The sequence below is a fragment of the Triturus cristatus genome, chromosome 3_2 (genome assembly GCF_964204655.1).
Source record: "Triturus cristatus chromosome 3_2, aTriCri1.1, whole genome shotgun sequence".
NCBI lineage: Eukaryota > Metazoa > Chordata > Amphibia > Caudata > Salamandridae > Triturus > Triturus cristatus.
This window is the reverse complement of record NC_140584.1, coordinates 880,214,317-880,230,954: the sequence shown is the minus strand read 5'-3', so window position 1 is coordinate 880,230,954 and position 16,638 is coordinate 880,214,317. Positions and strand designations below refer to the sequence as shown.

Below are 16,638 nucleotides of genomic sequence, written 5' to 3'. Positions count from 1 at the left end.
AACATTTAACTTTCAATTTTTAAGAGTAGGTAAAGGCCCGTTGGACCACTGCCCGCTCTTAAAAATATTTATTTTAACATTCTCTAAGGGAAGAGGTAACCGAGGGGACCCCCTTGCCATTTGCATATGTGTTGAACCCAACAATGAGGCATCCATTCACAGAACAAGAATACTATGTGACATTACCATAAATACATTCATGGTAAAAGTGGTTGCATATTTTCTAAGGGTGATAGTCTAGGGCAAGAAGGTATCTGAAGGTCTCCTAATAAATGCAACTAGACACTTTTTTTTAAGTGGGGCCGTCACAAACTGTGAAGATCTTGGAGGTAAAGGAATTAAGTAACAGCTCAGCAATAGAGGGAATGGTTCCAGCTGCCACAAAGGGCATCCCAGCTCAACAGAGCACCTTGCACTGCTCAGCCTCTGACAGAAAGTCAGTAAGAGCATTCATAAAAAGTCTGGCAGTCCATGCTTACCATGTTCTGCTCTCATTCCCCTGTGTACCATGTCTTCTGGCCGGCTCAGCCATCCTAGGCCCCAGCCACCCCAATTGCTGCTACTTTTTGGCAACCATGGCATGCACCCTGGCACCTTTTACCGATGATGATGGGAGAAGGCAGCTCATTTAGCACCAATTTGTGCTTTAGAATGACTCACACACTGTATAATATGGAGCAAGAAATTGTCGTGGAGAGATGTGTCAGTAGTGTTTTTAACTGTCCCTTGAGTAGTAGCAGTCGAAAACTACATTTTTAGCAGGCTTCATCAAGATTACAATCACAGCAGAATAGTTTTGTGAAGACAAGCGCAACAGGCAGACTCTATGGGCATTGCTTTGCACCTACACTTAGGCCACAACTGGCAGGATGATGTATGTGATGACTGAGGCTTACATTACTTATGTGCAAGAGTCTCAGGCTCCATTTGGCTGCATTGTTGCAGACATGCCTGAGGCTATGATCCGTCAAACATGAGATAAGACAGTGAGTTGACCCTCTTAATATAAACACGCTTATGAAGTTGTCCACACAGTGTTCGCTAACAAATGTACGGACTCTCTCTCACATTGACAATTTTAAAATTGAAGTCTGTATATCTAAGTGGCACCCCTGTGTCTTCTCTTGTTTTGTATATACCGGAGAAGGCTCATACGAGGTGACAGTAACAGGTAGACCAGACTAAGGCGGCGCCCCAGTCACTTGCCAATGGGCCAGTAAAGTGTTGAGATGGTGGCCTACTCCTCTTTCCCTTCCATTAACACATTTGCATGTATTGAAAGTGTGTGTCCATGATTAGTCAACAATCAAAGTTTATGTTTACCCACATATACATAACACATGCAAATATTTTGTCGACAACTGCAACTCATAGAACACAAGCAGGAGAAACGTATTTTCTTCTAATATTCTCTCTCGTTATATGCAAAGCTGCAAACGGTGACTTCAAGATCTATGTTTGCCCAATAGTAGGTCGATAAACAAACAAGCCATGATCCAATAGCCAGACAAGCATTTCTCAAGAATGTGTTTACTACCACGTTGCATCCTCCTCTACCTTGTGAATGAATAACCCTGCTTTCAAATCCATGCACGGCATACAAATCTATAACAGATTCATTCTGCAACAAGAAAACATCACTTGCTGCTCTCTATTTCAGTTCCGGATTCACTTACTCCCTGTGTGGATGGAGGGTTCCAAAGAGAACTTATTGTTATTTCACCCCATCACACACACATTACAACGTAAAACACAACCTAATTGTGGATTTTGGGTCGGGGACAAAATGAGGCACCAATTGTTGAAGCCACTAAAAACATTAAGGAATTTCCATCGCCTACTACTAAATGGTAAAGGTTTTCATAAAATATCAATCTATAATTGGTATCAAGTTGCAAATGTTAGCCTTTTCATGCATGTCTGGGACAGAAAAAGTAATAAGTCAGATTTGTTTAGAATGTGTCTGGATATGCTCCTACAGACAGCCAGTGCATACTCTATGCATCATTAAGGGTCATGTAGCTATCTTGCTTTTTGTGACGTTTTATTTAACGGATAACAAATTTACATTATTGCTGTGCAGCTGAGCAAACGCTGTGCTCTGCCTAGCTTTGTGGGTAGTTCCTGGGTAAAGAACCTTGCAGAGGTCCTGCACCCAGCCATAAAGGCTTTACACAGAAGGAGAGGCAGAGACAATACGACACAACAGCAATTTAACAATTCCACAATGATAATCTTAACCATACTTAGGGTGCAAACTCTTTGGCAGCAACTCAAGTCTTGCAAAACAAAAAAAGTGATCGCTAATGGGCAGCTAAGGCAAAGTGGCTCATTCTAAGACACTTTCTTTTGTGAAGCGTCACTATAATATGCTAATAATAATTGAATACCAAGTTTTTTACAAGATGTTAACAGCACTTTCTCCACCATTTGTAGTCGATCAACTCTACAGGAAATATTTAGTGCTGCAGTTAAAAAGCAAGGGCTAGTTGGCTCCTGATTACTCAAATAACTAAAGGGGACGGGCTTCATGTTGATAAGATCTCATCCAACCAGCACCGTAAACACTGCTCCCCATCCTGTTTAAGCTACAATACATCACACAATGGCGGCATAGGCTTCCTTACCACATATTCTTATGTTCATAACAGAAGAATTACGGATATAAATTCAATAAGGATGCAATGACATGTAGCCTAACAAACAGAGAAAAACATGGGTTCAACTGAACAGGAGCCTGCGCGACCCTAGGAGAGAGGGTGTGGAAGGGTTTCCTTAACCCGGTTGAGCGGCTGTAATATCGCAGAAGGTCTCCAACTAATGATGTTATAAACCCTCAGGAACCAAGGTATCTGGTGCTCCTAGAATCATATGCCATCTATGAAAATGGCCTGATTGAATTGTTCAAAATCCCTGAAACTCTATGGCCACAGAAAGAGTAAAGCAGCTATTAAAGACAGACAAGACGCCGTGTTATCAACATTTAGGCTACAGACCATGCGTTGAGCGCAAGCGTGCGAGGAGACATGGAGAGCAGATGCACATAGGAAAGAGAACAAGAATCACTCAAAAGAACACAAACTGACCTGCATCCGCGCACCTCCTCTAGCTCCTTTTGTAGCCGGGCACTTCTCTCCTCCTCTTCCTGCAGCCGTCGCCGTACAGTACGCAACTCCTGCTGGGCCTCGCACTTTATATCATTGGCCACTACCACTGCAGTCTGCAGGTCAGCCTGGAAGATCTTCCACTCCTCTGCGTCATCCTGGCATGGAGAGATGAGACAGAAAAGGGATCATAAGAGCTGTATTGCAGGGTAGTGGGAGGAGTCAGGGCCAGGGAGGATCACAGAGTTGTGATAGGTTTAAGTTCAAGGGCTTGTGCTACGTGCTTCTCAAAACCTCTGGTTTGTTCTCATCACCAGTCCCTCCAAACCTTCTTGCTCTCTGCTTTATTGTAAGACTGTTGTCAATTTCATATCTTAGAGTGTTTTTGGGCAAATCGCCGGTGTCAAGATGTCTCCATAGAAAGTTAGTTAGGTAAAACATAAACCCTAGTTTACCTACACATGAGAGATGAGAGGTAATAACCTACGGTGTGGTACCTGGGAGGTTATCTGACAACAGTGATCTATTATCCAGGATAGCCCTGGAGTTCTGTCTTCCCATTAGAGGAAAATATATCTTTGGGAAGGACCACCAAGGCCAGTTTGTAAATCTCTAAACACTTTATAGGCAAATCTATAGCATGGATGACACAAACAATGTGATTTCATTTTCAACAAATTATTTCAGCATCATTGGAAAAACATAGGGAATCCTCATTCTTGCAGTTCTGCTCTACCGTGCGCCACAAAACCAAAGTTGCAACACTGGGCAGGATGGCCATGAGAAGACTTTCAGACCTGGGTGTTGCTATTGGTATAGTGTGAGATTGATATAAGACTGGCTCTACCATGAGCCTTATTTACCTGAAGACCAGCCAACTTCTGAACAAAGTTGTGAGGCGTCTCTTCTGTGAGACCTTAGAAGTAAAGAGCTCAGAATGCCAAAAATCCATCTTACTAGCTGCTCATCTCAAGCCTTAGATATGACCCCATCCACCACTGAATCAAGGATGACCAGGCTCCTAAAACTCAATGGTTGCAAAACAGAACTACTTCTTAACTCCAAATGCAACTGCCCCACAATGGTCAATCAAATACCTGCTTTCATTCTAGATTACCGAACCAAACATAGCACATGTGGAATAACTTCGAACCAGACACAAAATTACCATGTGCAATCAAATATGTGAATAGTACATTCCTTCAGGGCCGGACTGGACGTAGCGGGCACCGGGGGTTTTCCCGGTGGGCCGGAAGGGTGGGTGTCGGTTTTGTTACAGGGGCCGGTTTTGTAGCATTGCTGCAATATCGGCCTCCTGTAACAAAAGCTGCAGCAGTGCTAAAGCGGCAGCAGTGCTGCTTCTCAATAGCCCACTCCCCGGGGCCGGTCAGCAGAACTGCCAGGGCTGGTTTGTGTTCCCAGTCTGGCCGTGCACTCCATCACCTGCTCTGCTTTTCTCGACCTATCCTTACAAAACCACTATTAACTCCTATCTGGACTCCAATAACCCACTCTGACTTGCAGAGTCAAAATATATAACAAATGGAATAAGGATCAGTTCACCACAGCAAGACTGTTAAATGCGAACTTCCATGGGAACTGTAATTCTGTCCATTGACCCCACTCTTTGGCTCCAAATCGGTACCTTAATTACCACCAGGCCCTTTACGTCATGAACAAATGTGTCAGCAAACCACACCTCCAAAATACCTCAATAGTAAGACACATTACACTCCCATACGTTATGTTATGTTACATACATTTGTAATGCGCACTGTATGCTCATTCATCTTATTCTGTTTCCATATCCGATGGACACACTGGAGCTTACATAGAGGTGTTTGTAGAGCCAGGCTTTCCAAGTCCTGCATTAATTCATCCATCACCCTATAAGTCGTATTTAATTCAACTTCTAGTGTGGGCTTGCAACCCTTGTCCAGATTTGGTGCAGGCTAGATAGGGTAGGCAAGCATGGCTGCGAAGAGCATGACTAAAGGGTTGCTGGGGGGCATGGGGAATGTTTGATGGAGTTGAAGCTTGTGAGTCATGTACACAGACTGTGCAAATAAGTGTGCTTGTCTTAAGAGGGATGCAAGACAGACATAGAACTTGCATACATATTAGCTAAAAGCAACTTGTGTTTAATATACAACTGCTAACAGTGCACACATGTTTGGATGCTGAAAATGCTCCAAAAGACCATAAGAGCAGGAGGTGGTGGTGAAGAGTAGGATGTGCTCCATTACAATACAACAGATGGTCCAGCTTATAAATCAGTTTGGATAAAGGAGGATGTAGAATTACTGATTAGCCTTCAAACTTAAGAGATGAATGTGTGTGTAATAGGCAAAATATTATGTAGCTTGACAAAGGTTTTGTTGTACAGATGTAGATATGGACCGACTGCTTCCACCATTTGTGGTATCACATTCTTAAGGATTACTGACAAGTGAAGATATATATGAGAAGCTAACAGTTAAGTCTTTCAATTAGCTAAGTCATGTGCATCTGATTTGAGGTTTACTGAGGGAATTGGTGTTGGCCGACTAGAGAAGAAGCCAAGACATTGATATGAAGGTGGGAAAAGGGTAGGTCTGATGTGGAAGGATCTGAGCAGGAAACAGGGAGCCCAAGCGGGAAGGCAGTGAACGTTTTATTGTTCTATAGGTGGTCAACCTGTAGAAGCCTTGTCCATGGTCCATTGTTAGGGGGCAGCAAGATTAGGCCATGTGGGTCTCATCCCAATGTAGGGAATTCCTAGGACAAGGGGACTGAATTGCCCACCAGCAGCAGCTAATGCAAGGAGAAAGATGGTGAAGAGTGTTTCTCCTTCTCACCTTCACTTACCTTCATCTGCTTGTTCAGAGATTTCATATGCTTCTCCAAGTCGAGTTTCTGCTCCTCCAGCTTGATTACTCTGCCTGGGAAAAAATTAAAATGACAATTTCAATTAAACAACTTGTGCCACAAAACCAGCTTCAAATTCAAAGGGCCTGCTGGGGTCTACTCATCTTTGTTGGCTCATTCTACGTCACTTTCCAAATAAGTAGATATTTATAGGGTGAAAAACCCTCCCTTTAACGGTACACTCACAGAGTGTTTGCAAATGTTCATCTTAGTGGATGCAGGTTGAGGTATACAATAAAATGTCCTGCGAGTGGAGGCATGTGTCTTTACTTGAACAACCTAAAGTGGAAACATTACTTTGGAACGGAAGGTTACTTTGGAAATATTTCTAGGACAGTGGTTCTTAACTTTTGGTCCAGGGACCTGTGGGGGTCTGCAAAGCCTACTCAGAGGGTCTGCGACTGCTTAGAAAATTAAATAGCATCAACAGATTAACAAAGTGTATATAAATAGAGAAGCAAAATGACCTATAGAAAATTTTAAAACATTTTGCAAATGTGAAGGAATTTGAAACCGGAGGCTAAAAATTACGTTAGTAGCCTCCAATTGATTCACGGGAACAGTGTACGTGCATCACACAGAATACAGTCTGTTCGATCAGTAGCCTCAATTGAATTTAGAAAAGCTCCAACCTTCCCAATAAAATTACATTTTAGTTATTGTTTTGTAAACTAAATAAAATATTTCTTTTATTTATATTTTTATTTGATTAATGCCTGTGTCTCTATTTAATGATTTGCAGTTCATATTATCGAAAATGCTTAGCCCGGGGTCCCCGTCTTCCTGTAATTACTCAGTGGGGGTCCCTGGATTCCAATAATGATAAAGTGGGGGTGCACTGAAGTCAAAAGGTAGGAACCACTGTTCAAGGGCTGTTTTCTGGGAGTGCATCGAAATTCTTGGAAACTTGCAAGAAAAGACAATGCTTTCAAAAATCTTTTCTCCTGACAACAATTCTGAGAAATACTTGTGAGCCGTTTGGAGCAGTCTAAATTTATATTTATCCACACCAAGGAACAGAGGATAATTGTGGGTTTTCCACTGAGGAAAGTACAGGGATGTCATCAGTTAAAAAAGCAGCATGCAGCTTCTGCTCAGTTTAGAAACTTACAGAATAGCCATCTCCATGCTGCCCACTGAGATCTAGACATCTATTTAGACAGGTGACGGTGAGAGTGAGGTCACCCAAGTAGGTTGTAGCAATCCTCTGCTCTTCAGCAGGGCTAATAAAGCAGGTGATGCAGCCCTAAATCAGCGGGGGAATGGTCGCTGAGGCTTGGCTGCAGCTGGTGGACTAGGCATTTTCCACATTAGGTCACAGCACACTCCATGGTTGCACCCATTACATGCAACTGAAGCTGTTTTTGAAATATTTGTAATTAGAACATTGGAATGTTGGAAGCTCAATTGAAAACAATTGCGTGCTCCGGCCGGTAGAAGTCCGAACCTCTAACATTCCAATGTTGTCCTTCACAGCTGTTGCGGTGAACAAAGGTCTCACGGAGCCGAATCCTCTCTTCTCCAGGAGGCCTTTATTTTATTTGTTAGAACATTATGCCCTCTAGTGGCAGAATGTTCTAATAATCTTATAGCTCTCCATAGCTGGGCTATACCAGCATTAAAGTCTGCTTGGGCCTTTAACGCTGGAGCAGTCCTTTAATGGCCGGTATAATCCGCTACGCCGATCTATAAGGCTATAGTAATGCACAAAGAAAATGGGCAAGAAAACTTTTCCAAACTAATGTATTCCTTGAAGAATGTGTCATCCTAAAGTCCATTAATCCTTTGTGTGAGTTAGATTAGTGTAAAGGTTAGGGTAAGGAGAGCTAGTTATGTCAGCACAAACTAAAGAAGGAATCACAGACAGACTGAGCTGCAAGGAAAGGAGATTTTTTGACGAGCTACAGCAAACTTAGCTTATGAAGTACATTCCACAAAAGGTTGTTTTTCCATTCTGAAACACAAACGATCCCTTGAGAGGAGATGAGGTAGCCTCCTGCTTTTCCTGGAACCATTGGAAGCGGGACTAAGTGACACTCATCGATCGTCATACCTCTGTACTCATACCACCTTGCAGGATCAGAGGGTTTTCTAGAGGCGGCAAAGATTTAAGTACCCTCCCGTCCATATTCTTGGTGTTGTTTGGTGGTGGGAGTAAACGCTGCTTAGCAAAGTCAGAAATTAGGAAATGATCCACACATCGGGACAACCATTTACTTTCTACCGTAGGCTGGGGTTGGGCTCCCCCCGAGGACGTCCGCCCCCTCCCGCACAAGAATTTCTGATGTACATAAGATGCTGAATGGACCCAACGTTCTTTTAGAAGGCAACGAGGCACCATCTACATTGCTCCCAAGGCCATGTTGGCCTGTTACTCTCTTCTGATGGTGAAAAAGAGCAAGTTAAGTGAGTTGGGGGAAAAGCCAAGGTGGGAAAGAGAGACACGCCAAACTAAGGGGCTTCAAGACCTGGACAACTACCCTTATCAAGTAAACCCAGTCTATGGAAGGAGTCATAGAGGGCAAAGTGAGTGAGTGGGTGATGAACATGGATGTTCTCAAATGCCCAGAGAGACTAATGGCCTGATTTAAATGTCGGCAGACGGGTTAACCCATCACAGCGGTGATGGATATCCCGCCCCACAAAATGTAAATCCCATAGGATATAATGGAATTATATTTCAGTGGACGTGATATCTGTCACTGTTGTGAAGGAGTAACCTGTCCACTGAGATCTAAATCAGGCCCCAAGTTGGTGATGCAGGTACAGGAGGAAGACAGGGTTCAGGGCCACAAAAGCACGGCAAGGGAGCATCCCTGCTACAATGGTATTTTGGTGCCACAGAGGCAAAATTTGGGGGTGAAGATGTTGCCCATAGGAGTCCAGTGGAAGCGGAGACAGCTAGAGCACTCTCATCTCAGCAGTCTGGGAGGAGGGACGAGAAGCTGAAGCTCAGACCACTGAGGTCGATGGAGGAACAGGAGGTAACTAGTGTACCACTGACTGACCGACACAGCGAAGGAAGAGGTCCTCAATGCCCTCCCAGGGATACAAGGAAGGGGAAAAGAGGCAAGTGCACTTCCACCCAGGATAATACCGGAGGATGGACGGCGGGGAAGGCCAAATAGAATGTAGGCGCAAACGCATTGGATGTGGCTGGTGGTCATCATCTGACACGTGAGCGTGTGCAGGAGGGCCATCCACCGATCGTGAACTGAATGACTGCACAATAGGAGTTGGATAGTAATGAAGTCTGAGGGCTGCAGATGGAATAAGCAAGGATACCATATCAGTCCTACTGTAACGGATATGGGGCCAATGGAGCTGCAAAGTTCACTGTGACACCGCCGCCGGCAAGGCTCTCATCATACTCCTCATTTCTGCTCCCTGTCTGCTGCATATTTAGGTGGGGAAGGCAGGAAAAACCTAGTTGAGCGAATTGGAAGGAAGAACTGGCATGTTTTAAGGGGCAGGGTGCAGAGAGGCACCAGTCAGTAGCTGAACAGGGTGAATCATTAGGTTTAGGACAATGGATTTAAAGGGATTTCAGTGAACTGTTTCCGCTGTCCTGTCGTCAGATTGGCAAGCAGGCAGCTGTTGAGTTCTTCTGGTGTTTTGTGCTGGGTGAAGGGCAGTCTTTCCTCAAGGATGGTGCATAATTCCCACACTGTTTTCTTGTTTTTAGGACGAGGGAAGGGCTGTGTTTTGGGTCACTTTGCAAAATAGGGTCCCTTGAGTCAAAATCTGTTAAATTACCAGAGAAGGCTATCGTAAAATTTGGTTTGGGGCAGATGGGGGCAAAAAAAAAGGCTTTCGCTTGGTCGGGTTAGTCCAGCTGACTAGAGGGTAAGTCAGTCAAACTGACGGGAAGACCAGTAAGTCTGTTAATTTAAAGGATCTGGGAGACGCGATAAGGGCTGGGCAAGGGTTAGAGGCCTGAAGGTGGACAAAGTAAAGTGCAGCAGGCATTATAGGCAGGTCGAATGGGGTCTATTGGTTAATGGACGAAGGAAGGTTTGGCAAACTTCCCTCCAAAACTAGAGCAAGAAAAATGCATAAAATGTGCTGCACATGATATTAACGTGGTGCGGCAAGTACTGAAAGCAGTTATTTGGGGTAAATTCACTCAGGAAGCTACACGTCTCAAACGCATGTGAGAGCAAGCACTAACCTGATGGCCGAACTGAAGGACCCAGAACAGCAGCACAAAATGACACCTCCAAGAAGAACTGGAGGAAAAACCGTCAGAGTCCATAGGCAACTCCACAAACTAGAAAAACACAAAGTCAACTACACACTCACTAGGACTGGGACATGTTTTAACAAAGGGGGGGGACAAACCCGGCATTCATCTGGTCCACAAACCGAGAGCACACCAGGCACGCAGAGTTCTTGATGAAATACTCTAACATATACACCCAAGACAACACGTTTGCGAGATTCTACTGATAATGGCTACAGCCGATGAAAGATATTAGAGGAAATTCCCAGAAGTTATTAATGATGTTTATGAAATAAAAGAACAGCGGAATTTGAAAACTGAAAGGAAAGGTTCAGATTATACTGATTGAAGCCTTTGTGAAACACGTGTCGGCTTGGCTGTATATGTTAGAATATTTCATGAAGAACTCTGATCAAGTGTATGGATGCTTGGACACAAATTTTACACCAATTGAAGAAATAATTTTTTCAAATGTAAAAAGAGAAGACACACTTGAAATAAAAGAGTTTATGGATATTTGAATTATGATTTGTGTTTTTCTCAGCCATTGAACTACTAAACATTTACATGTTTATGATACATGATCCAATGGCGAAGGGGCAAAACGGGAAAACAATTCTGCTTCATTGACCAGAATCTGTCCACTAGACCTCTGGGGAGGTACCATGGGTTCCTAGACATCAACAGGAGCACAATTACTATATGCGCTAAATAACAAGGGCCGATAGGAGGTCTGGGACACTATAGCAAGGAGGGAGGGGGCTCACCACTTACCTTACTACTTACACCTACGACTGGAAACTCCAAATTCTTCCTGGGAATAGATTCACATGAATTCCAGTCTGGAGACAAAAGAGGCTCTTTGGACTCAGATACCTTTTCGTAAGAGGTGTAATTAAGTAATTTAGAGACATTTTAAAAACAAAATATGTGATTCCTGAAACACCTCCAACTTGAGCACTGGGGGTCCAAAGTGTAATCAAAGCGAGGGCACTATAGAATAGACCTTTATCAAAAATAATCCTTCAATTCCTTGCATCAGCCAAAAAACTAGTCTCCAAAATATATGCACTGCTTAATACACCACTCATCTTTTCAGGAGAAATGGGAAAACGACCTCAACATTTCACTAAACGCATAATATTAAGGAGCAAGATTTTCCTCTGAGCAAACAATCTTGCACCTCATGCTTGAAGATACAAGATCCTATTTAGGTGGCATTACATAATGACCCGTCTTCATGCAATCGATAGTTAGGGACAGTTGTGACACAGTGACCAGATTACATGTCCTATGACCAGACCCTACTGTGTTTTTAGCCATTTCCCAGATCTGCGCCAAGACCATAAATAAACATCTAGAATCACCTTTATTTGGCGGGCCCTCATAGGAAGTTTACCCTTGCATTTTACTAGAAAAAAAACGATATTACATCTATTGGCTATGAAACAGACAATACTGGCCCAATGGGGTTAGGAAACAATTCCAACATATGAATGATGGCAGAAGAGAGTGGGGACCCTACTAAGGCATGAAAAAATGGCATATAAGGTAGCTGAGAAATCCCACATATTGAACAAACTGTGGATTTCAGTCCTGACAAACCTCAAAAGAGACTACAAAAGCCTAACTTGACCCCACAAGCACCAGGCTTAGTGGGACACACACGTATCCCACACTGTGACGCACTATACCAACCAGACTAAGATTAGGTCAACACAACCTCTGATGTTGTGACCTGTCCCAGTCCATGGCTGCCGGAGCAGGTTCACAGGTCCGAGGAGAGTATTGCCTGCAGTGCATCCTCTGGGGATAGAAGACACCTTTTGGGACCCCATCGCTGAGCACAGCAGCGGGCCGTTACAACCAGTCACCATAAGCCACTGTCTGAGGTGTACATTGCCGTCTGTATCCACAGTTGTGAGCTTCGGGCAGATCCTCAACTGTGTCCTACCAGGAGACGACTTTATTCCCTAAAGCCCCCCAAAACCCTCCTTCTGATCCTACCACCTGCTGTCCTTTTTGGAGGGAAGAGCAGGAAGGTCCCAGCTGTGCCGTGCTTAGCACCTGGTGCACTATTGTGGTTCTGCAGGGAGGGGCTGTTCCTCTGTTGTGTATCGCACCCGCCGTATGTGCATTTATAGGACTTTTTACACAACCTTGGTTGTTTCAAGGGGTTGTGTTCATGCCCACAAAAACTAGTTCGAAAAATCCACTGTGCATTGCCCTTTGAAAGCTTTTAGGAGGCGTAGGATTGCAGCACGGTCCTAACTTTAATTGTTCTAGAAGGCTCCATTTTGAGATTTGATGGGGAATTACATTGGGGATTAAAGTTGGGCTACGACGGTTCAGATGGCTATGCTCACCTTACAAGTGAGTGGGATATGAAAAAGAAATTAGAGTCTTGAGCCCCTTCATTCCGACTTTACATTTCATCAGCTGTTGTATCCGGAGGGAACATGGTATAAGCACACCGATCCTCCATACTGTTCCTCTAACCTGTCTTTTAAATGTGACACTTTGAACATTGTGATGATATGTCCCATGTTCGCACAGATTTTTTTTACACATTTTTAAAACCTTTTTTAACTCATGTTTTTGTTCAGGCCAGCTTTCTTGTTTTTGCAAGTCTTAAATTCGCTGTTAATATGTTATAATGTATCTAAGTTTCTTGTGGGTGTTTACAAAGCGGTACGATAGGGGATACCCAGAGTGGCACTGTGTGTTGTAAAATCTTTTATCTGTTTTTATCATGATGGCTTGTAATATACTCGTATGATTTTATTGCAAAATCAAATAAAGGTTTTATGACTGACTGTACATACTAAATCTGCAGACCACCCTCACGTATACTTACCCTCCAAGTCCCGGATGGTCTGGTTGTTGTGTAATTTGACTGCTCGATGTTGCTCCACTTGGTCCTCCAGCTCAAATATTGTGTCCTTCAGGTCTTTCAGCTCCGACTCGCCAGACAGGACCCTCTCCTGCAGCTTGTGGTGGGCGCTGCGGAGCTGCTCTTCCTGCTTGGCACTCAGCTCCCTTGCGTGACCGCGCTCCGTTTCCACCTGCAGAGGAATTCAGGGCATTCAGTATACTCTGAGATGCAAAAGGTGGAGGCCTGTACGTGCACCTTGACAATAAACTAAGGCAGACACTTTATGCTCTTTAGTTTGGCACAACAGTGGGTTTGATTCCCAAAAGTAAGTTTGAGTGTAAAAGTATGTTTATGACTGAATTTACATTACTTACAACTACCAGCAACTCAAAACGGATTCCGGGTAGGCATACTCCCATTTACCTCCGCAGAGATCTTCACCATGAGAGCTGAGTTCTCTGCACCTGTAAATGCCACTCAAGGGGCGGGACAGTGGGAGGACCGAGGCACAGGTAGCCTTGAAAGTTTGTAAATGCCAACAGACATGGGTGTTTGACTGCATTGACAAACTCCTCCCCTTCCCACTTTGGAAATGGTTAGATTTTTATTCCAGCCAACAGTTTGCATAAATCCCTTTCAAGATGGGAATGAGAACTGATCAGCCCCAGATTTGGGTGGGGTATCTAGGGAGATAACCTTGACGCCAGTTGGCGTTGACTATCGTTTACCTACTTGTTGGTGTGGAACAAGGTTACAGCGAAGGGATCAAAAAGTCAAGTACTCATTTGTCTTCAGGCTCATTTACAAGAAGGGGGGGAGAGAGCACTATGATAGATGCATGGTCGGCTGGTCTGTGGAGACTCAGAATTTTGGTAACGCCAACAGTAGGCACTTTTTAAGGAGTAACAGGGCAGATAGACGGTCTTGAGCTTAGACCACAGTACTAAAACCCTCATCACTAGTCTGGTGCTTTATCTTACTATTGCACCCACAACTTAGCACCAAGTACACCCCTGGAGCACTTCACCCTCAGGGTAGCGAAGTCAATGAGTCCAACATTTATAAATGGAGGTTGTGTGGGGCAGAAGTTCAGAACTCAGTGAGACCTAATGAATATATCAACAATTAATGACATCAGAGTCTGGAGAGTGCTTTTGGTTAGAAAAGAAAAATACTTTACTTCTGACAATATAATACTATACCTAATCATCAGAGGGCATGTTAGTACACAGATATTAGCCTAGCCTAGGCTGCTCTGCATAAACAGGCATCGAAGGGAAGCACGGTGCCCGCCTGGAAGATATAGCTGCTAGAGTCTGTGGGTTGTCCCATTGGTTCCTGCTGACCCTCTCCTTGGGTATGATTAAATCAGTTACATTGTGAGGTTCACCCACCAGGGCGTCTTATCGTTGCACAGTGCCTTTCTGTTTTTGCCTTTGTCCTTAGTAGGCCAGGCTTTAGAGACCGGGTGAAGGGGGACTGGAGGAGGTGGAGAGGGGCAGCACTGCTCTAGCTGTTGTGTGTGCTTACATGGTCCACGGAGCAGGGTTGAGTTGACCCTAGAGCACCGAAGAGTTTTGTGGTCTCCTCTGCTGTGACACTCCAGGTTCTGGCAGAGAAGCTTGGCACACTGGCGGGTAGTTTCTGTCAAATAGTTATACTAAGATTGCATACTGATTTTGTGCATTCCACAAGTCCGCTTCTGGGATCAGTTTCATGAAGTTGCTTCCTTTTGGGTATTACTTCCAGGTAGGTCTTGCCATGCTATTTACCTTACGGTGACCGCAGAAAAGTGGGGCAGTGCTGGGAGTCTCCTGTAAGGGGAACCTACAAAAAAAAGACCCAAAACAGGGAGAGGCTTCTCCACTTACCAAGTACTTACCCTGGAGTGAGTGCATATGTTCCTAACTTCTACTTTCATAAAGAGATTAGTAGAGAGTTGTTTAGTAATAAATACATATATATTTGATATATATACCTGTGTGGTGTCCTTTCATTTGGTGATTCAAGAGATTATGTGGTAAAACAAGCTGCTTTACATTCCTCTAAGACTTTTCTTCACTGCTACCACTAGGATAGCTTTCTTTACAAGGTTGTCTTAAACCTACTACCATAAGAGTCGAATTGTACTGGTGCAAGGTGTCCACTTTAACTAGTGAACAGCATATACCAGGCCAACTTCTCACATTGGTGGGCAGCATGTGGGATTCCAGCTTGCTATTGTTTTACCAGAAAATCTCTATTTGAATTACTAACTGAAAACCACTATAGGTTCTCAAGGTACATATAAAGTCAAGCTTAGTATCAATAAGTTCTACTGAACTTAGAGCTGTGTGTCAAGGGATAGCACACCCTTTCTACAGCTCAAGATAGGATCAGTAGGCCACAAACTAGTGTAGGTAGTACAACACCTCACAACACTAGAATGTCCTTAAGGGTTGGAACCAGTGGATACACCCAGCCTCAGTATAAGGACATGACTTTCTTTGACTTGAAAGCCATGTGTGCTGCAAGGCACCTGAAACTAGGACAGAGTCCCTCCACACTACACCTGATAGATCTGCTGAGCTAATGGGTCTGAATCAGGGGGTGGGTCAATTACAGTGTCTGGGTCAGATGATGAACATCAACATAACCAAGACACTGTGGTTGAAGGGCCAGATCCCCAAGGGTCTGAAAAGGACAGAGGAATTCTCCCTAAGAGAACTGACATAGTGGAGGAAAGGCCTAGGTCCCTTTCTAGGGAGTCTGACCACTCCTATCAATATGGCAGATAATCTGTCCACCAGAGGAGCTCCTACTTCCCTAGAAGGGAGACCTCCTCTGACAGAATGTATAAACTGCTGCAGTATGAGGAAGCAAGATTTGCCCTCAAAACCAAGCAGTTGGCGTTAGATAGAGAAGCCTTTGAGCTCCAGAGAGCTTCTAGAAGAGAGGGGTTAGTACCCCCTGGTGACAGCAACAGTGTCCCTAGAGGCAGAGAGTATATTCTAGACCATAGGAACCTGAGCAAGGTTGTTTCCCCCCTACCAGAGTGGGGATGATATCCATAAGTGGATAACTGCCATGGAAAGGGCCTGTAGAGTACAACAGGTCCCCCAAAAGCAGTGGGCAGCCATCTTGTGGCTCTCCTTTTCAGATAAAGGTAGAGACACGCTCCTCACGGTTAGAGAAGAGAATGCTGATGACTATGAAGTCCTGAAGAGTGCACTGATAGATGGGTTTGGCTTAACCACTGAGCAGTACAGGTTGAAGTTCAGAGACACCCAGAAGGCACAGACTCCGGACTGGACTGACTTTGTAGATTGTGCAACCAAGGCTCTGGAGCGTTCGCTGGTTGGCAGTAGGGTTACTGATTTCAAGAGATTGTATAATCTAATGACGAGAGAACAAATCCTTAATAATTGCCAGAACCAGATGTTGCATCAATATCTGGTGGACTCAGATCTGACCTCTCCCCAAGAATTGGAAAAGAAGGCAGACAAGTGGGTCAGAACCAGTGTGAGGCAGAAAACCCAGAACCAAGGGGG

General features: G+C 44.2%; 1 protein-coding gene across 2 annotated transcripts in view; it reads right to left on the bottom strand.

The window, feature by feature from the left end:
- The window catches only part of SPECC1 (sperm antigen with calponin homology and coiled-coil domains 1), a 1,265,733-nt gene that overhangs the window by 850,972 nt on the left and 398,123 nt on the right, over window positions 1-16,638 (bottom strand). For both annotated transcript variants that reach the window (XM_085649254.1, XM_085649255.1), the window contains 3 exons: window positions 13,091-13,298; window positions 5,952-6,025; window positions 3,087-3,262 (listed from right to left, as the gene is read on the bottom strand). In XM_085649254.1, the coding sequence (XP_085505380.1) occupies window positions 3,087-3,262; window positions 5,952-6,025; window positions 13,091-13,298 (458 nt within the window). The remainder of the gene's footprint in view (window positions 1-3,086; window positions 3,263-5,951; window positions 6,026-13,090; window positions 13,299-16,638) is intronic.